The sequence below is a fragment of the Salminus brasiliensis genome, chromosome 10 (genome assembly GCF_030463535.1).
Source record: "Salminus brasiliensis chromosome 10, fSalBra1.hap2, whole genome shotgun sequence".
Taxonomy (NCBI): domain Eukaryota; kingdom Metazoa; phylum Chordata; class Actinopteri; order Characiformes; family Bryconidae; genus Salminus; species Salminus brasiliensis.
The window spans coordinates 18,707,494-18,729,557 of NC_132887.1; the positions used below are offsets into that span (position 1 = coordinate 18,707,494).

General features: G+C 39.1%; 1 protein-coding gene across 1 annotated transcript; it reads left to right on the forward strand.

The window, feature by feature from the left end:
* Positions 1-13,834: 13,834 nt before the first annotated feature.
* pax9 (paired box 9) lies at positions 13,835-22,064 on the forward strand. The gene is made up of 4 exons (XM_072690214.1): positions 13,835-13,838; positions 14,423-15,055; positions 17,753-17,892; positions 21,831-22,064. Exons 1-4 carry the CDS (start codon positions 13,835-13,837, stop codon positions 22,062-22,064), a joined length of 1,011 nt encoding a protein of 336 aa, XP_072546315.1.

Genomic DNA, 22,064 nt, shown 5'->3' on the forward strand with positions numbered 1-22,064 from the left:
TGGTTTGTTGGGGTTCTAATTCCAGCCTGGGTGCTCAGTCCTGAAGAGCTGTATCCGAGGAGGAGCTGTGGAGTGGGCTCGTGGGCTCGATAAGTGACAGTGTGTGTACACTGATGCTCCGCTGTTTATATAAACAGCACTTAGAGCTGCTAAATAGTGATATCTCCTCCCTGGGCCCTCCTAAGTACCTCAGTGACTCGAGTGCTTAAGTCGCAGTCAGGGGTAGGTGTGTGAACTCACCGAAGAATGGTCCAACCACGTCCACAATGACTGAAGGAAACACTCTTCATCATTACAGATTCGTCCGAATTCGTCAAAAGTGGGCAAACAGATAATGGTAATTGTTGAGGATGAATCACGTCTTGGGTGGCAAGTGACAACAAGAGACACCCCCCTCCAAACCCGCCGCCCCCCCTCCTTCCACTCCCTCCCCCGCCCAAATGACATATCGGATATTTGCATACAAAGTGATCCATTAGTGTCTTAGAGTCGCTTTTCGTATTCGTTTATTAGGAATGATGGTACATGTCGATTCGTAGAACAGTCGAAATCCGTATACAGTAGAAATACTTCAGGAAAGGTTGGAAAATGAATATGCAGATGTCGATCCTTAAATTGACACCCAAATTGACACTTACAATGACAATAACAGGTGACCAAAGACAACCGCCCAAAAGCTTATTAAGAAATGATAACTGATATTAGAAGTTACTCTATACTCTACTTCATGAAGAACCATTTAAAGATCTGAAGAGCCTTCACTTGATGTACAGTTTCTTAACCAATTAAAATGTTTATTACCCTCACACATCTCTTTTAAAAACGATTCTTTATTGAACAAAATGTTGTGGTTAAAACCAGTGAATGGTTTTAAACACACGTTATGACCAAGCAGTTTAGACACATTTTGGTCGATTACAAATGTCTTCATATTAGTAGTGAAGCAACTTTAAGTTATGGACATTACTGAGTAAACTAATTTACATGGATGCTTGTTTTTCTTGAGAAGGCATTGAGAAGAAGGGCCTGAGTAAACAGGGATCACACGCTAAGCAGAGGGGACTTGCATGCTGCTGGCCGCCTCGCGACACGCCCTTAGCTGGCCAAAGCGCGCGCCGAGGCCTGCGTACTTTCCCGCTTGTTGTCGGACACTGAGCGCGCGCCGGGACTCTCCCGGATCGAGCTGCGAACCCTCCTCTTTCTAGACGTCCTGGGTGGTCGGGCGCAGAAAAAAGGGAACACAAATACATGCCAAGTAGCGAGCAGGGACAAAAGAGGGAAATGTAGCCCCGCGTCAGAGACCCATTGGAAGCATTTGTTCCAGTCAAGATTTTGCATTTGTTCAATGCCGAAAATAATGCTTGATTGACGCCCGCGCACAATGTCCTTTAACTTTCTGGGATAAATCCGTGCTTGTTCCTTGTTGTCATGGTTTTGAATGGGGCCGATTGGGATCTGGCCCACTATGTACTGCTCTGCGTCTACTGGCCAGCCAAATCTTTACTGAATTATTAGTTATGCACTTAAGAGCACAATCAAAGAGCTTTTTATTTGGGTTCGCTTTTAATTTGAGCTAAATTAAAACAACCAGGAGATAATCATCTCATGATTTCACATTCGTCGTGAAAGGCAATAAAGAACAAAAATAAAACATATCCATTTTAGCCTCTAAAAAGAAATAATGGTATATGGTAGATGTAAGGTTATTGATTTTGTAAATAGGATTTAGTGCCGTCGATAAGTTGCACCTCTGAAACTGCTAATGAATAGATTACAGTAGGGCTTTCCGCAACGCGTGTGCAAAAGTTTGCCAAGCTCTCTGCATAAGTGCAAACTCTCAGACACAAAACGAAGGCTCTTGTGCACGCACAAGTTTGTTACAAACGACCTCTTGTATCTCCTTAATCTATTAAACACCCACAGCTAGAAGAGCCTACACACTGTTCTCCCCAGAGTCAAATATTTACCCTAGCTGTTAGACTCTTCAAATAAGAGGATAGCTAGATACGTAAAAAAGAATATGAAAGGATGAAACTACTACACTTTCAAGAAGATTATAGAACTAAAACTATTGTAATTCTATTGGCCAATTCATCATGAATTTCTGACATAATGTAAAGAACAACTGCCAAATTCAAATTATGCCAAAAAGTTGCGTGACATCGACTATTGTAATATTTATTTTCTGCGATATATATTGCAATCTTTTATCTATCTTTTATCTCTTGCAATCTATTAAATGCCCTCTGTGTATCTAAAATTGCAGCAAAGTATATTATATTGGACATGTACATTTACTTACAGCATTAACCTACACGCTGCATCCCTGCTTCTGCCTTTTCTCAGCAATGCGTGTCACCCAACGGCCGTTTTTTCAGCTCGAATAAAGCTGATCCAGATATCACAGGATAAGAATTTCTGTATCTGGATTTTTTTGTACTTTTAATACCCATCTATGTGGCAATCTGCTGCTCAAATTATATTTTACCATTTTCTGTTAATGAAAAAGAAATGTGTTGAGACAGTATAAGGAGAGGAATCATTTTAATTATTCTTTTGCACACTTAAGATTTACAATTATAAACAAATAAATGATGTGATAGCGTTTTTGCAAACTTCTGCTAACATTTAAATACGTAATGCAGAGTGTGTAACGCAGTGTGTAACAGAACAACAATCTGTGTTTTACATTCTGTTAATTTATTATTTAAAGATTCATTAATTCCAAATTTAAACGCTACCTGAATACGTTTATCCCTCTTAAGTCCACCACTCAAGGTGGGATAAAAAATAATGTTGGAATTAAAGGTATCCGATATCTCTGATAAAGTTGTGATAAAGCTCTGATAAAGTGGAAATACCCAATTTAAGCACTAAATCCTGCATGAACGTTATAATGAAATCTAGGCCCAAATTTTTAGGATCAAAAAACGTAATATCGGCTTTGAAATTGAATCTAACTACTGCTTAAATTTAAATCAGATACCTTAAGAACTACCTTAGAAACGGTCCAATTTGATCACCAGTCCCTTGTAGTTATCTGAGTAATCAGTCAAACTTTTGCTAGAGGGTGGTATGTGGTGTGACGTCTACGGGGTAGAACACACACACACACACACACACACACACACACACACAGGGAAACAGCACATTTAATCCGTAAACAACACAGTAAAACTGGTAACATACTGTTTCATAGTGTTTCTGCTTTACAGGCAATTGGATATTGATGTTGAAGTCTATACATCGTATTCTGCATACAGGCTAGGCTATAACAATTTCTAGAGTTTCAATAAGGTTGTATTTGGATTTGTACTCATTTGATGTTTTGAAATAGTAATACTTTTGTTACTATTGAAATAATAGACACCGATCAGCTAGACCATTGCAGTCACTGACAGGTGAAATAAATGGATTATCTCGCTTTAATGGTACTTGTCCATCAATCAAATTGGTTGTTGAATCAGTTATGAAATCGAATGAAATGTCGATTGTTCAAGTGTGTCCAAGTGTGTCAAGGGATGGGATACTGTACATTAGGTCGCAAGTGGGCATTCAGCAAAAAGTCTGAGCGACTCTGACAAGGACCAAATTGTGATGGCTAGACGCCTGGTTCAGAGCATCTCCAAAACGGCAGGTTTAGTGGGGTGTTTTTGGTATGCAGTGGTTCGTACCAACAGTAGTACAAGGAAGGACAACCAGTGAATCGGCGACTGGGTCATGGGCTTACTGAGTGGGAGGAAAAGACTAGTCTGTCTGGCCTGATCCCACAGATGAGCTTCTGTTGCACAAATAGCTAAAGAAGTTAGTGCTTGCTATCTTGTGGACTCCATGCCTCGACGGGTGAGAGCTGCTTTGGCGGTGACACCGAGATCTACACCGTTTTTTAAGTTTAGTTATAGCTGAGTTTTTAATGTGAAATTTAATCATGTTGTTTTTTTGGCTCAAGGACGCCTTTGCTGTTTACATGGGGACATTCACATCGAAAGAATATCAAATTAAATTAATAGTTTCTAACACTAACTTTCTAACTTCTTAAAGAGACAAATGCTGGGTCAACTAGTTTCCACTGCGGCCTTTACATAAAGTGCTTTTTTATACTGTGGTTTTGTGTTACTGGGTTTTTTTCTAACTACATTTTAAAAGAGTAACAATATTTTCACTTTAGTGCTGGTTTAATGCTGCTCTACCCGTTTCTCTGTTAAGAGAACCACGTCATTTGAATACTCAGACATTATACAACACCACCCCCTGTTGGACATTGTGAAGATTCGCAGGTGTGAAAAAACAAAAACATCACTTCAGCTAAATCTTCCTTTCTGCACACTTCAGCTCCTATCCTAGTCACACTGAAGGAATGTAGATCCCAAGGAAGAGAGTTGGTGACCAACTGCTGGAGAGTGTAGAGTGTAGGTTTGATTTTGATATTGGTGGGGACATAAAATCGGCCCATAGAGGGTCCGCTGAAAACTAAGGCTTTTAGCGTTTATGATAGACTGCACTTCATGTCATATAGAGCCCTGAAAACTGAGGCTTTTTGCATTTATGATAGACTGCATTTCATATCATCTAGAGCCTTTATTTATTGACATAGTAACCAACACACATAATGTTGAGTTAAATGCAACTAATGACAAAAAACTAATGCCTGGCAGCTACTAGCTTATATCACCTGATAAAATTACATGCTGATATATGCCATATGAACAACATGTGCCTATTCAAATGTGTTCTCTCATTTAAAACACACATTGTACATCTTTAACCTAACATCTGTCATACCTACTGAACCTCACTACAAACATATCACCAAGATATTGTTCAAATTTATCTTTGACTCTGCCTATCCAACTGCCTCTCCATCTAAACTACTACACAGTCGGATTGTGTGTCACCTGACAAAATAATGCAAAACATTAACATTAATGGGTTTATTGAGTATTAATACCAGTATTGTTGACTCTACACATTATCAACTGGGATTTTATGTTTGTTTGTTTTGACGTGGAGTAGCTCCTAATGTCCACCTTTCTGGCTGCCATCCTGACTCTGCATATCACCAAATGAAACTAATTGCCACACACACTAACGTTTATGGTTGCCACCAGTTCTATATAATAGTCTACGGAATCATTTCTCGTTTAAAAATAAAATGCACTGTTCCTTACTGAATCAGTGATTTTTGAGTGCACAGCTGTTTGGATGTTGTTGCTCACTTAGCCTACATGCACATCCAGTTGACAGAGCTTTGGTGCTTCTCACAACCATAGCCTCTCATACGTTAACAAGAAATGGCAAAGCCCATCGCAGTAGAAAACAAGATCTGTTAATTTAATGTAATGTAATGTCAGTTAAACTCAACAATTAATACATTCTATTGATAAACACTACAGCATTTTTATTATACAGCATTGTGTGAGATCAAATAGTCACAATACACGCTACACACATGGTATACATTTATATACAGCACCCTACACAATTGGTGGCACCCCTCGTTAAGATGTGTTCTTAGGCTTCTAATAAATGATTATTTTTTTAATAATATAGGACAACTGTGCAAAAAAAGAGAAAAATCCAACCTTTAATTCAAGTGCATTTATTCAGTAGGAAATAAATTGTTGGCAGCCTTGACGTTAATACTTTTGCCAACAAGACAGCACATCTTCTCCTATAACATTTCACAAGATGGGAGAGAGGGATCTTCGAATTTAGCAGAGTCCTGGGTACTCTCTCATGCACTCCTCTTCAGCATACCCCACAGTTCTTCAAACAGGTTAGGATCTGGGGACTAACTAACTAATGGCCATGGGAAGAGCTTGATTTAGGATCTGGGGACTGAGACTTTTTCTTACTGAAAGACCCAGTGACGACCCATCTTCGGCTTTCTGGCAGAGGCCACCAGATTTTGATTCAAATGTCCTGGTATTTCAAAGAGTTTATGATACCATGCACCCTAAGGTTCCTGGGGCCTTTGGAAGAGAATGGGCCCACAGCATCACCAATCCTCCCACATACTTCACAGTGGACATGAGGTGCTTTTCCGCATACTTATCTTGTATGTTACGCCAGACCCACCTAAAGTGTTTGTTAGCAAAAAGCTCTATCTTGGGCTCACCTGACCAAAGCACCGGGTCTTCTCCAAGTTGAAGTCCCAGTACCGCTTAGCGAACTCCAGACATTTATGCTTGTAAGTGAGGAAAGGTTTTTTCCGTGCATGTAGCTTAGTGGCATGTAGATAGCACCCGATAGTTGTTATGGAGACTTTGTGAACCCAAGATGCTACTCTTTGATGCAATTTTCTAACAGTGAGCTTTGGACATTGGTCAAAGGTCTTTCTCATGTTGAAGAGTGGTTAAGAGAAATAGTCCTCGGTGTCCTGTCATATTTATACCCCAAAGAAACAGGAAGTGATGAATTACTGATTAAAGGTTCCCAGATTCTCTAATCAATTTTATAAAAATGACAGAAATGCTTCAATTAATTTATTTTTTAGGAATTGTTTGGGGTGCCAATAATTATGGAACAGGTAATATTATGAAAAATAATTATTTCTTAGTCAAAGATCTTATCCAGTGGTGCCAATAATTGTGGAGGAGCTGTATTTATTGATCAATTATGTTGTATACTGTACATATGGCTAAGTACATAAGTGCAACAAAATGAAACAAATTGACCAAAATATAAAATGGCCATTTTCAGTGGGTTTTAGTGAATATTTTAGATGTTTCTTCACCCCAAAAGTACATGTAGCACAGAAGCGAGTTAGCATGCTACATGTTGAAATTAAAGTAAATAAAAAGGGAATCAAAATAGAAATAGTGCTTAGGTACTGTATTAAAGAAAGTCTTGTTTACACTTCCCTTCCAATAGTCCATATATCAACACACATAAACAGTGTTTGTAACAAACAACACAAAACCATGCTGCTGATCATGTTTTACTGTATAACTTTTCTTATCTTTCACAGCACAAATAACCTTTGAAGCACCTTCATTTATAAGTGTGTAACCAATACATCTGCAGCAGTAGAAAAGCAGCATGAACACCTTACTTTGTAAAAAATATTGTGAGTCATATTGTTTAATAATTATCAAACATTTCTTGACCTGAAAATCAGAAGGTAATACTGGACGTGGGAGGTACATATATTCTTATTTTTGGCCTTGCACTATCTGAGGAAGAGCAGCAGGTGGCGCTGCTTACCATCAAATGCATAGGCAGGCTGTACTATTTTGGGCATGTCCTGATGTCAGGAAAAAGCTGTGCCTTTCTAAAATAGTCTTGGCAACCTCGCTTTTCTTGCATGGTGCAGAAATAAAAAAAAGGTTTTTGAAAGTAATCTTTAACAGCGTCCCTCTCTGGGCAGGCTACTGGAGAGGATTTAACATTGATCCTTGCTTACATAGAACTGCATTTAAAGAAGTCATCTTAAACTCCTAAAGAAATAGTCTTGTTTTTCATAAAGAGTCGTTATTAAACAGGTAATAGACTAAAGGTAACCATATCCCATGTTTGATTGGAAAATACAAGTAATTTATAGTGGAATGTAATCTTTAAGGTTAATAAACTCCAGGTGTCGACTCTAGAAGTCGTCAGTGTGATCGATGCTTAAAAGCGTCGTAAATATTGTTGCTTTTGTCCCTCTAACACGAAATCCTGAAATGGCCCCGAAAACACACATACACACGTCGTTAACCTGCTGTCGTCCTCATTACGGCTGGATTTAAGTTACAAGAGCAGTCAACCTTTTAGAGGTGTTAACCTGCAAAGCCCTTTAATGATGCCAGTCCTATTTAGAAGATAAAGGTTATAGTCATCCGTTGATCCTTTTAAAATGGTTTGACGGCGAGACGCTGGTCATAGGCAGTTTTGCACGCACTAACACTAAAATATTTATATTTTTATAAGTAGACTTTAATAAAATATTCAATTTCTTAGCAAAACAAATCTTAGATATCCAGGAGTTATTGGAATATCATGATTACATGGAATCAGAAAACATTGATAATTCATATTTCCTCAAACAATATGAACACATTCATTTGAAAGCAAATGATATCGGTAACATTTCCACGAAGACTGTTGTACATTTTAAAAGTTTCATTTCCCCTAATTTCGCCTTTAATTACACACTGCCAGAAGCAGATTGTTCTGATTATAAACACGAATATGAATATGAATATGAATCTGAAACTGAATTAAGGCTGGCCAAATTAAATGACAGATATATTTGTCAATATAAATCAGTGAACATGAATTATCGCTGTTCAGACTCCAACCTGATCCACAGTGCATTTAATCGAGAAACGTCAAATAGAAACGAATAACACGAATATGAGCAAATGATGATAGCGAATTATGGCGATACAAACCACAATAGTACCATATGTTACAACTTCTATACCACCATAACATTACTGGGTCTACACTGTTACTGGAAAAAACTATTTCGATTCGTATAAATATTCGTATTCGTATCAATATTCGTAAATATTTGCATTTATTCGGGTAGGCGACATTTCGTGGTAAATGATCAGAGTATGTTTAATGTAAATGCAAGGTGTCTTTGCGCGAATAAACGTTTATGTTTTTCTAACATTGTCAGGGTCTCGGATCCTGAATGTTTCCGACGGCAGGTCGCCTAAGGCCATATATTTCTTCACAGTGCACACTCTGCCCTCGGTTCCCAAAGGACATGAACTGCCATATACGATAATAACGAGAAAAAAGAGAAAATAAACCATTTATTAACATCCCATGTGCTAATATTTTTTTTTAATTACAGAAATTAAGTAGACCAGCGCTTGAACAGTCTACTGAGACGTAAAAAGTAAATCACACTTCTTTGAAAGTACTGTTTTGTGCTAAAGCTTAGATGGCGGCTAATTATTGCGACCTTTTTACTTAAATTTGGCGAAAGCATCATTCTTTGAAGACATTCTTTGAAGCTTATTTCACATCACATCATATCTAAAGGATGGAAAGATGCCCACACCAAGGCATCACTAGGCTCAAAACAAACTACATCACATGAAACAATCAAACATGAATTAGGTCCAGCACTGATTCTGCTAAGATCTTCTGAAGTTAGACAGTTGTTATGTTTCTCTTAGAAAAAGCCCACTGGCACAGTCTAATTAATAAACCATTATTACCACGTCTTCACACTTAGAAATGAAGTGTTATTGTACTCGAGTACACTGGTGATTGCAGTACACTCATTTTGCGTTTTAAAGTTGTGGTGAACGCTTGTACTGAAAGAAAAATACTCCAGTCGCAGAACTGTTGTGCAGCTTCCATGCAATACTAAACCAAATCTGACATTAAACAGAGGTGCTAAGTAAATACGCGTTATGATCGCTGTATCCTTCCCCAGTAGGCCTTGCGTGTTATAGGACCGAGTATGACATACCCTATGGTTTGACAGGCACGTAGGGCGAGGTTTAATTGGTTACAGGCAATGCCAAAATATACATATATTGTTGATGGCAATACTGATTGAATTGTTATGGCTATGGGATTATGTGATGTCTGCAATTGCGAGGCTACTGTGATTATTTTGACTTTATAAGCTTTGTTGTACCACAGGTCCAACATTGTACGTGTCTTATGCCTTCACAAAAAATAATAATAATCTCGATCTCCGACCATGGTGTTCGAACTATTTTATTCAGACACCAGCAATCTGAGTAAACCAAAATACCTCCATATTCTATGCTACGTTTAATATTTATTCACTGTCATGCAAAAAAAAAAAAAAAAAGACATAATGTAATTCAGACAGTTGAATCACACGATGACTGGAGCAATAGAAATGCTTACCAATCAAAATTTGCGTGGACTTCCATTAAAGGTTAGGGTTTTTTCACCCTCGTCCATCTCCTTTTGGAGATAAAAGTTTTTTTTAGCGACGATATTTTAGATTTATATTAAGACTACGACAACAACGTGATTGTCTGCGAGACTGCTAATTGGGGAAACTTGAATATGGTTTAATAACACACTTGATAAACCTTGAAAAACATCTTCATGGCCTTTCAGATATCTCAGCTGTCCGTCTTTCTCTGCATCAATTACATCACTTTTACAGTTTTGATGACTGAGCTGAAATTTCCGGACGAAGCGTTTTGTTAATGTCCTCTGACCAAATTATTCGAGCCTTACAGAAATTGACGTAAACTATCAGTAATGTACAAAGTCATTACTATCAGAGTACAAGATGAATACAAGATGAAAGTCTGAGTAGAGCACAGCAATCAAAGCCTGTGTAATGTATTTAAACAAACTCATAGTTTCCATCGGAGTAACATTCCCTAAGGATGTATATGTGAGTCATTGATGCATGACGGACTTGAATTAGTATTTCTTGTTTAATCAACACAAATTAGCGGTGCGTTGTTAAATGACTTTATTATTTTAAATTGTTGCTGTTTTTTGTAACTTTTCAAACATTTTTTTGTGCATAAATGGCTACAGAATTATGAGATTTCTGCACCGCATACATACATATATATATATATATTATTCGAATCTGTAACTGCCCCGTGGTGCTTCGTAAGTTCCCGTGGAGTGACTCTAATCGTTTTGCCGAATCAGCAGTGTAAACTAAGGGCTGTCTGATGATCTTCACTGAGGAGAAACGAAAATATTTAAAGAGAGCCGTACATGAAGGTATCGTTCACGGTTCTTAACTGGGCTAATCAATTCCAGTGCTTAAAAGTGATGTGATGCATTGACTTGCAGTGGTTTGGTTAAAAAAGACGCGCGGATCGTCTCTGCCTGCTGTAGACCACTGAAAACCAACTACTGTCCCAGATTACTGGCCAATATTTGTGTTCACAACTCAACTACACCGTCAATTCGATTAAACTATTAGTACAGATGTACGTTTTAAATTAAATGTGTTTAGAATTAAGATTGTGCAGTGGAAAGCAACCTAATATACAGTGATTTTTTTATTGTATAACTATAAGACAAATGGTCACATATAGTAAAATACGTAATTGAAATTACATTCGTTAAATAAATAATATTACATATTATTAATCAAGTATCCAAGTCTTCTAATGCAACGGGTCTTCTTGTTGGAAATTTAAAACTGGTTCATCAAATCTGTCAAATAACACTAACAGGGTATCTTAGCCTAGTGCACAGTGATGAATGTTCTGGGTTCATGTAGTGACGTGTAGTTTATTATCTCCACACCAAAACACTTCGTGCGTCACGTGCAGATGAGCGCTGAGAACTCGATCTGAGCATCTTATCATGAAGGTAATAACTGCTGTCACCATAACCATAGCCTGGTGACATCTGGTAGCTCATTTCCGTCGAAATTACGCGTCATCTTGCTTGAACTTATATCTACTCAGTCATCATACGCAAAATCGTGTGCCCTGACTGAATAAGAACGATTTCTTCAAAACACGATTGCCAAAATAGCCTAAATATTTTAAATTTAATTTAAAAAATAATTATAAATTGAGCACATTAATCTTGAGTTGAATATCATCAAATATCATCAAATTTGTAAATGAAAACAAGTATATTCATGGCGAATGTTATTGGATGCATTAGCAATGTAATGAAAATTAGTCTTATTAGTGATTACCTTTTCGTGGTTAAACAAAACGATTTATTTTAAAGCTTTCACACATGAATGTGAATGTGTTTAACTTCGAAAGGAATAATAATAATAATAATAATAATAATAATAATAATAATGTGTGTAAATAAATTGTGTAAAACCAAGCGACGGGTTAACGTGTTCAGCAAACAGCACTTTGCGAATGATATTCTAGTAATATGAAATGTAGCATCTTACGTGAAAGTCAAAGTCAGGGTTCTCGCAAAGGCTGAAAATGAAGAAACAGCTTGCTGTCTCATTCACATTCTTCTCTACGGATCATTAACGCACACTGCGCGTCTCCTCATCTTTCAGTGGTCAGTTAACACCCCAGATTTACGTCCAGTCTTAAGTAAAGGGAGGCCATCGAATATTTGCACTTGCAGTTGAACCTGCATCAGAAGAACCCCCTTTAAGATCAATTAAACTCTTTCGTCCGAGGCCTCGGTTCTTCTTTTCCCTGGATCTCCGGATTCATCTCACCTCCAGTGCATGTTTAAGTCCTTTTCGCCAAACAATATTTTCGTTTCTAGATTGGGAAAGGGGAAGGCAGCTCTTGCGCGCTGTTTATCGTCTCAGCTTACCAGAAGAGCGCGTCTCATTTGGATCCTGCAAATGTTTTGCAAATGTGCCCGGGCACATTTCAGTGACTAAAATCAAAGTCTGAGCATTTAAAGAAAACCTGAAAAATCAGTAATAAAAGCAGTAATACAACGCTTAGAACACAGAGAACCAACATGGCCACATGCCCCACTAAAATAGACCACGAACGATATTTGAAAAAAATATTGTATTCTTCTTTTAATCAAAACTGAGCAACGAAGAAGCAGAATAGCAATTAACTAAGCTGTGAAGGTCTGAGGTCTGAAGTGACTAGTAGGTAAAGTGATCCATCAGTTTAGATGGGAGATCGAGATGTTGATGGGTAAGAGCAAATAGAACAGAGATAGACGCCCAGCAAAAATGTTCCCTTAGGTAAACAGGAAACAGAGATACAAATGGCTTGAGAAGATCCGTGGGACTCCATGCAAAGGCTGTCAAACTGTTCAAACAGACCTAAGTGCAGTAGAACAATAGCCTTCTACACCTGACACCAGATTCTCAGAAAAGGACACTTCTACGTTGCTCGAATGCTCGGTTATCTGTATGTGAGGGGATATCAAGACATATTGTACTTTGGGATGCTTACATTTCAGCGATCACATGCAGCCTAAATCTGTGTCGCTTCAGAAAAAACATGTATTTGGGTCATTGCAATGTTGAAATAGGCCTGTAGCGGGTAGGACATTAGCAATAGGTATTAGTAACACTCTTAAGAGGTCGAAGATTAACCTGTTGTTCTTTTTGAGTTGAAAATGAACGCCGATCGAATACGAAAAACTAAACACTGCTTGGAGAGTAGACCAAACTGGTCGTGTAAATGTGTTTGTATATGAAACAACATACAAATGTACCACATAACAGAAATGCTACATTTTTGACCAAAAAAAGTGCAACAATAGCCTACAGCGTTTCTTTACATTTAAATCATATTTGTTTGCCGTTGGCGATTTATGGTTTTTAATAGAACTTGTTTAATTAAAATAACATTTATTTACCTGTGCATTTATGTATTGTATAAAAATATTGTTATGTGTGTATAAAAATCTGAATTTACACGTTTGAAGACTTGACTAGACTAGAGTTTACCAGAAATAAATATATGTATATAAAGTGTGATTTCTGAACCGTTTTAATTATGCTTATGAAACTGAATTACGATTCAATTCGACGAGGAGGTAACTTACCATTTTATCTGAGCTGTCTAAAACACACTCGACTCTGAGGAAATCCCGTCCAGTGGATCAAACGCAGGAGGGGAAGCCCTGGCCACGACAACCGCTCGTCACATCAACACTTTTAGCCAATAGGAGCAGCATGTCCGAGTAAGGCGCGATGTGATTGGAAGGCGAGTCTTGGCTGTGGAAGAAAGTTTGGAGGGCCGTCCCCCGATTCCTGCGGACTGAAATGTAAGCCTGTCCTCCCTGCCATCAGGAAACAGAACGCGAATTTGCCTCCCTTGTAACTAATCGCTATCGCATCTGCGTGAGACGATTGATTTCCCCCCGCTTCAACTGCAGGCCAGCGGAGAGACCAGCTAAACTGGACTCGGAGCTGGTCAGGAGACATCACTCTGGGGCTTCTTTTATCATCGGAGGGTTACACGCGATGGGTAAGATCACGAGAGTGTCGTTCTTTTGCTCCTGAAGCCGTGAAGCAGGCGAAGTGAATGCGTTCAGCAGCAGATCGCACTTTACACGGCTCAATCTGGCAGTAGTCTTAAAATGGCGTTGTGTGCATTGTTTCTGAAGTGCTGCTGGGTTCGCTACTTCGGTGCTGCCGCAGAAGTGACACTAGGCTTTGTAAATACGATGGAATCTGGAAAGAACGTGCTTTTGGTAATAATTATGACCGCCCAACTTGTTAGATAGATAACGTTGCAGAATGTGTTGTACAGGAAGCGTGCCAGTGAACACAACCCAGCATTTGAACAGACTGCAATTCAACTACACGTTGGATCTTTCTGGGTAATTATGATAGGATGCAGACCCAACTGTACGACAGAATAGTTGATCCTGCGATTAACTGCGATTATGCCTCCCCCGAATACGCTTTGACACCTTAGTCTTTTTGAGTCTTGGGTTTTTCGAATCGTAAACATGAGAAGGTCTGGTTGATGCACGTTGTGTTTTCCAATGCCAGTGCTGACATTGTACATGTGTGTGTGTGTGTGTGTGTGTGTTTCTATACGACCAGAACCAGCCTTTGGGGAGGTGAACCAGCTCGGTGGTGTTTTTGTGAATGGAAGACCTCTACCCAACGCCATCCGCCTTAGGATTGTAGAGTTGGCCCAGCTGGGCATCAGGCCTTGCGACATCAGCAGACAGCTGCGTGTCTCTCACGGCTGTGTGAGCAAAATCCTGGCCCGTTACAACGAGACTGGCTCGATCCTCCCCGGCGCGATCGGTGGCAGCAAGCCGCGCGTCACCACCCCGACTGTTGTGAAGCACATACGGACTTACAAGCAGCGGGACCCAGGCATTTTCGCCTGGGAGATAAGGGACAGGTTGCTCGCTGACGGCGTGTGCGATAAATTCAACCTTCCTTCAGTCAGCTCGATCAGCAGGATCCTCCGCAACAAGATCGGAAACGTGGGCCAGCAGAACCAGTACGAATCGAGCAAACAGACGTCCCACCCTCAGCCGCAGCCTGCGCTCCCCTATAACCACTTGTACTCTTACCCGACTCCCATCGCAGCGACGGGGACTAAAGTGCCCACTCCCCCCGGCATGCCCACTCTCCCTGGACATATGGCTATGCACAGAATATGGCCTTCGTCTCATTCTGTCACAGACATTTTGGGCATTCGGTCAATAACGGAGCAACAAAGTAAGCACACTCTTAATTATTGGTAATGGAAAGTTTAGGCACAGTTAATCTGATGTGCGTGTGTGTGTGTTAATAGGTCCAGCCTATGTTTATGTGTCTTAAAGGTCTTATTTGAGTTTGTATTGTGAGTGTGTGTTGGTGTGTTCGTGTGTGCGCACAGTCTTCAAAAAATTTGGAGAGCAGATTATAGGCCATAGGCTCCGAACATTAACCTATAATAACATGATCTTTACCCCACATTAATGAATAGCTGACATGAAGACAACTCCAAATAGTTCGTAATGAAGTTATAGTGCGCTTTTGTAGAAATGGACACAAATGAATCAATATTTACTGATCCAGCGTTTTGGGCTATTACTTTGACACAGCGTTTTGGGTCAAGCATTTAACCTAAAGGCTATGATGCCGCTACTTAAGGTGTCCTTTGATTATAGTAATAATTTTAAAGATTTTTAGATATTACTTCAAACCCTACTTTACACTATATTATATATCCTTAAGCAGACGTCAGCCTTGTACATACAAGGCGTATATACATGCACACGGCTTCATTCAAACAAATGGGCGAGGGGCCTGTAGTACATACTGATGTATGTACTGTAGTACTATTAATGTAGATAACCGAGGGTTTGTCCACTGTAGACACAAACCAAATTAAATTGTGAGTTTTTCATTTACGATGTCACAGTCATGAAAAAAACAATTAACAGCAGCAGCAGTAACACCTTTATTATTATTATTATTATTATTAATAATATTATTATTATTATAAATACTACTACTACTAATAATAATAACATACATACAACTTACATAGGGCTACATAACAGTCAAACATCTTGGTATCTCCTTATAATAATAATAAACTTTTATTTTCTTTATTTTAGGGTTTTGTATTTTATGTCGTTACAACGACATAAAATGTTATGTATTTCAGGTAGTTACAACTTTAGGAAATACAGAGATGTTGAAGTTCGCTGACGTTTGAACGATGTTTTTTGAAGTGTAGCTTAGCCTCCCCGGCTTCTCTAACACGTTAACAAAACGCGTTTAAACGAAACCGAATCTCTCTAGAAACCAGCGGTCATTTAGCAAATCGAATATTTTGTCCTAGAGAAAACACAATCTGAGTGTCTATGCAGTGTGTGTGTGTGTGTGTGTGTGTGTGTGTGTGAGAGAGAGAGAGAGAGAGAGAAAGAAAGAGATACCACGGTGCCGTGCAGAAACATGTCCGTTTTCCTAAAGGCCTCAAACCAGCCTCAGTCAGTCTCAATTACAGCAACTACAGCGACTACAGTCCTGCACCGTTGCTCAGCGGCCACGTTTAACTGTTCATAGCAAGCAAGAAATACTAGAGAGGACTGAAGCCGATTTTTTAAACAATTTATGCTTTTGTAAATGATTAGCAGATGTTTGCGGCGGGTTTTGAAAGCTGGAATAAAGTGTAACGTACACTCTGTGACTACTGCTGCTCAAGGCAGCCTGTTCGATGAAAAGCTATCACTTAAAATATGTCCAAAACACACTGCTGATTTGAGAGAGAGAGAGAGAGAGAGAGAGGGAGAGAGAGAGAGGGGCAGAATAGAAAGACCACTAATTTCTGGGCCTCCTTTCATTTGAAGCACGAGTAGCCTGTATCAATATCAGTAGGTAAAAGGGCCTGTACAGCCTGTCACAACCTCATCTCTAAACACCACACACATACCCCCTCCTCCCACATACAAAGGTAATTATAGTGGATCGGTTCAAAATAGTACAGACATACATATATGGTCATTGTCACGCCAAAAACTTTTATCTTCAAAATGGCAACTTTACAGGTGAAGAAAACTTTCAATTGATATCACTGTAAAAAAAAAAAAAAAAAAAAAAAAGATTTTGTACAAAGTTATTCTGGAGCATTTCTGTCGATCCAGTTTAACCATAACATAAAGAACAACTGTCAGATTTAAATAATGGCAAAAAGTGAAAAAGACAAAAAATAGAGACAGCGACGATATATAAAGCTGTATGATATATGAAATTCATGCAAAAAAAAAAAAAAAAAAAAAAAAAAAACTCATTGTATTCTCCTGTAGCCCTCTCAGGTTACAGCCCTGGTGGCCTAACTTTTCCAATTTCAGACTTTAGGAACCGTGTATAATATAATATCCATCACGGACAAAGGGGAAACGGTTAGAGTAAATCTAATTTGTCCCCACAGGAAGGCGCTTGGTAAATGGCCCTGCTCATTACACCAAAGAATCGTCTTATATTCCATTATGCTGCGAGCGCAGTTTAATCAGCTAGGCGCGCTCATGCACACGCACGCAGACGCAGTGAGGTTAAATGTAAAAGCAGCAGTGTGCACTGTATTTCTAACAGGGTCATACTTCAGCGCAAATATCTGCAGTGTCCTTGAGGGACCATTTCCAATTTTCCTCTGTTCATCAAAACCATTAAAGAGATCTACGACTGATTGTCTACGCGCTGATTGGGTGGTTCTGGTGTAAGAAGCTCGCACTGGGGTCTCAGATATCTGACAGCTGGAGGAGCTGGAGGAGTTCTAGCTGTTAGCTCAGAGGCCTGCTGACGCTGGCGGTGTAGACTGTGGTCGGTTAGGGTCAGTATGGACTAAGCTGTTGTGCTGTAGCAGTGCTGTACCCAACGCTTGTTATCTCTGACCTCCCTCTTCCCTGTCTCTGTTTTGCCCCCCAGTTAGCGACAGTCCGTCCTTTCCCAGCGCCAAACTAGAAGAATGGAGCGCTATTAGCAGGAGTAATTTCTCGTCAGCGAGCTCTCCACTAGTCAATGGCGTGGATAAGCCTCACTTAGAAGCTGACGCAAAATACTCACAGGTAAAAGAGAATCACCTCCTGTACTGTCAGACAGAACTCAGTCCTTCTCCTAAACAGAAGGCAGCAACAGTGTTCACCACCATACCATCAGTGAATGCTTCCCATTCAGAACGAACCTGCAGTGAGAGTGTGTTTAAAGTCTATCTCTGTGTGTGTGTGTGTGTGTGTGTGTGTGTGCGTTTGCGTCCAACATCTATTGGGATCTTCCTGGGACAATGAAACTGAACTGATTTGTTTTAGCCTTACATTCGGCGCAACATAAGCCAATAATAATAATAATAATAATAATACATAATAATGATTCTTTTTTATTTATATTATAACTATTATTTTAAGCTTAGTTTAAGTTTAGTATTTTTTTTATTAAATCAAGCAAACATCTAAACACATTTCCACACGGCAGGTGCTGAAGTTAGCGTACATCCGTTCGGCTTAATGGCTTATTATTAGCTTATAATTTCAAAAGAGAAAATTAAAAACATGAAAAGAAAAATATCTCATATTAATGTAGTTATTGTTTAATAATATAATTGTAGATTTCTGTATTTAAGAATTGAAGAACTGTTTGTATTGTGGATGCCATGCATTATTTTCTGTAGTTTTTGTTTTTTAAAAAATAAGATCACATTGTTTTTTTTTTTTCTACCAGCAGTTCTCGCCATTTTCCGTTTTAAAGATTCAATGTGAATATTTATATATTAAACTATATGTTAACTATAACATAAAAGACTATATCTTACTATATGTTAAAGACTATTGTCCCCCTGATAGATTTAGCACACCGACCATCCCTTTTCAAAAGCCTGTGTCCACGCTATAAGAAAAAGTACATTCAAATATGGCCCCATTCTAAAACCTTTAAATGCATGAACAGTTAAAGGAGCGCTCAGACTGATTACTGCGTAATTATGAAACAATATTCATTCAATAATTAGCATATTGTATATGATGAAGTGAAATAACATTTTTTAAAAGTTATTAGGCCATTAAGCCAGTTTCGATAAAGCTGCGCGGGAGGCAAATGTGATGGCATCCTCCTGAACCCTGTTCTAGGCATTTCGTTAACCCGTCTTTTTAAATGTACTATTAGAAATATATATTTTAATCTTTCTAAATGAAAGCTTGCAGGTCTGTGTTTTTATCGACACGGTTAAAAGCGCCGAATGGGAATTTACACCCTCTTCGTCTCTTCGGGCCTGAAGGACATTTTCAGCACCGACGTTGTTCAGCCCGCGGTCGCTGATGTGCTCTCAGTGCCTGACGCCGCACGCAGGTAGGGCACGGATTAGCGCGCACCCTGGACGCCTGGAGAAAGCGGCCCTAGCGACGTGATGACGTGAGACCCGGAGGGTTCGGCTGGGCTGGATTGATGAATCGTTTATTAGGGGGGCTTTGAGGTTTATGTCTCGTGGAATACGATGGAATAAATCTTTATTACCGGCACAAGAGCATTACCTACACGCTTAATAAGCCCCCTCACAAGCTATTCGTCCAATATCTGCACAGCATCTTCTCAGTGATGTGAAGGAGCATTAAAGAGCAGCGCAGGCGCCGGACTGTGTCTGTCATCCACCTTAAAAGAGCACATCTCCCCGAATGCGCCTCGATTACATAACCTAATGGAGATCGATGATCGATCGTTCTAGTGTAATTCGGTTACAGACATGTCTGTAAGGACGATTAATCGTCTGAACACAGGCAAAATATAAACGTTTGATTAACAACACAAAGGAAACTCACTGGTAAATTGATTTGTGCGCGAGGAATGTAAAAGGGCTTCAGGAATTAAAGCAGTTCAACGGAGGAAAGCAGGGTTTCTTTAAAAAACGATGAGCTGTTTACCGGTAATGTATACTTCTATAATTGCTGCTCATTCCTGATATGACATTACTGAACAAAATAGGGCTTCGACAATGAAAAGGAGTCACAAATGCTAAATGAACAATAATACAACTAATACGATTAATTAATTCGTGAATAAATAATAATTGTAATTAATGGTTAATATTAATAAAAAAAATACATCGCAATAATGGTGAAAAAAGAATGAGAGGAAGAAACAGAATGCAACAATATTAGTGTAGTTTTGTCTAAACGATTTGAACCTAATCTTTTAGCACCATCAGCTCATCATAACTAAGATCAGAAACTGCGGGTCAACCAGCACAATAACAAGACATTGACCAATACAGACAAGAGCCCGAGGGAGGCCTGCAGACAGAAGGTAATGGCAGAAGATAGTTTTTTATTTGTTATACAAAGAAGGAAGGTCTAAAGGGACACAAAGACAAATGAAAACACACACACAGCAAACGATAACCACTGCATTTAATCTATTGGATTAATATGTGCACTTCACATGATCTGTTTTCATTTTTTATTATTCGTAAATTTATTCTTTCTTTTATGTTGGAAGTCATTTATGATGTGCGATTTAATCAGATTTCGAATTTGTCGAAGTAGATAAAACCAAATCGTTTAAAAAGGATTGTTTTTTCAACCGGACGTCGAGCTTCGGCGTGTTCTAGTCGACTGTATGCATGTGTAATTTATAATTTGACAAATACTATAATGATAAAGGAGCTGCGAGAAAGACGTGTAGAGGACATCCAAAAACCCGCGCTAAGCTACCGAAATCGTGACTCATCAAATAGCCACCAGTAAAGAATCTCTTCTTCATCATAGACGTCCTTCACTGTACAAACAACGCAAATACACCCGCATATTAGGATTCAATCGAGTAGTCTGAATGGGGTAACTGTATTTGCTCTGTGTACATAAAAAAAAGTCTGAGGTGAAGACAGTGGCAGGGAATCAATGCAAGTTTTAAAAAAATATCTAACACAATGCGATACGACTAGGCTATCTGAAGAAGTACCCCTACTAATGACAGCATTAGTAAAAAGTACCGTTTACTACCTTTCTCTCAGGGTGTAACCAAAACACCAGCTTTATTTACACCATTTGTATTGCTGTGAAGTTTAAAGTATGGCACGAAATGATCTCCCCTGATTGAAATAAACAGTGCTGTACTCAGTGTTCACTCTGTTTCGTCAAATATTATGGTGGTTGTCCATGCAAACTAGTTGCAATTTAATGGCATATTATATTTGGGCAATATTTTGCATATGGGACTTACTGATGTAACATTTTATGTAATGGATTAAATGCAGACCCATCAGAGTTTGATTTTAACATCTGTAGATAAATCCAGATGTTTTATCCTTTTTTTTTGAACGTGAAAACGTGCCATCAAAATCATCTTTCTCTGAGCTCCATGTGTAGGTGGAGGGTGCAAGACACACAGCCAGGGGGTCAGGACTTGTAATGGATAAATCATAGGGGTAAATCCAGAGGAATAAAGGATATTTCATCTGCAGAAAAGATTTTCAGTAGTCAGGGACCACCCAGAGTCCGATTTTCTTCCCTTTATGTTGAAGAAGCTTAGGAAATTCCTCCAGTTACAGTGCTTTTCTGCCAAACGCTTACAGGCATTCTTCTTTTGGTTCTCTATGTATAGTCTTTCCATTTTCCATGAAATGTCTTACGCCTTTCATCATCTTTCATCCCTTCATGACAATCTTGCTCTTAGATATTCTTCTAAACCCAAGAATTGGTATTTTTTCTGTTGTTATTTTCTCTATTCCTCTCATTACAGGCTATAATCTCACAAATATAAGTGCCATTGAACAATGCTGCATAAGAACCACTTTTTAATTCCATAAAAATACCTTTTGGTCAATGGTTCTTTAAAAAAACTAAATTTGACGTGAGAGTGTGAAGTTTTAAGAACCTCCACACAATGAAAATATTCATAGTTCAAAGCATTTTCCTAGCAATGCAATGCACATCCAAGGGCCAGAATGTATATTTTTCAATATGACCTCTTATGTTGTCTTCTCACTCTCAACTCACTCTGTCTCTCTCCATTCTCTTAGACGCCGAATGGATTGCCCACAGTGAACAGCTATGTCACAGCTCCCAGCATCCATCCCTACCATCCTCCCACCCAAGTGTCGCCTTACATGGGGTACAGCGGCACCACGTCGGCCTATGTGACCGGCCCCACATGGCAGCCGCCCAGTGGCAGTGCTCTCTCTCCCCACAGCTGTGACATCGCCGCCCCGTTGGCCTTCAAGGGCATGGCAGCCTCCCGGGACGCCGGGAGGTGA

Bases quoted from the DNA above. Each gene is read 5' to 3' on its own strand.
- pax9 (XM_072690214.1), top strand. The intron at 15,056-17,752 runs GTAAGCACACTC...TTTGCCCCCCAG, and splicing joins GTCAATAACGGAGCAACAAA to TTAGCGACAGTCCGTCCTTT. The intron at 17,893-21,830 runs GTAAAAGAGAAT...CCATTCTCTTAG, and splicing joins CTGACGCAAAATACTCACAG to ACGCCGAATGGATTGCCCAC.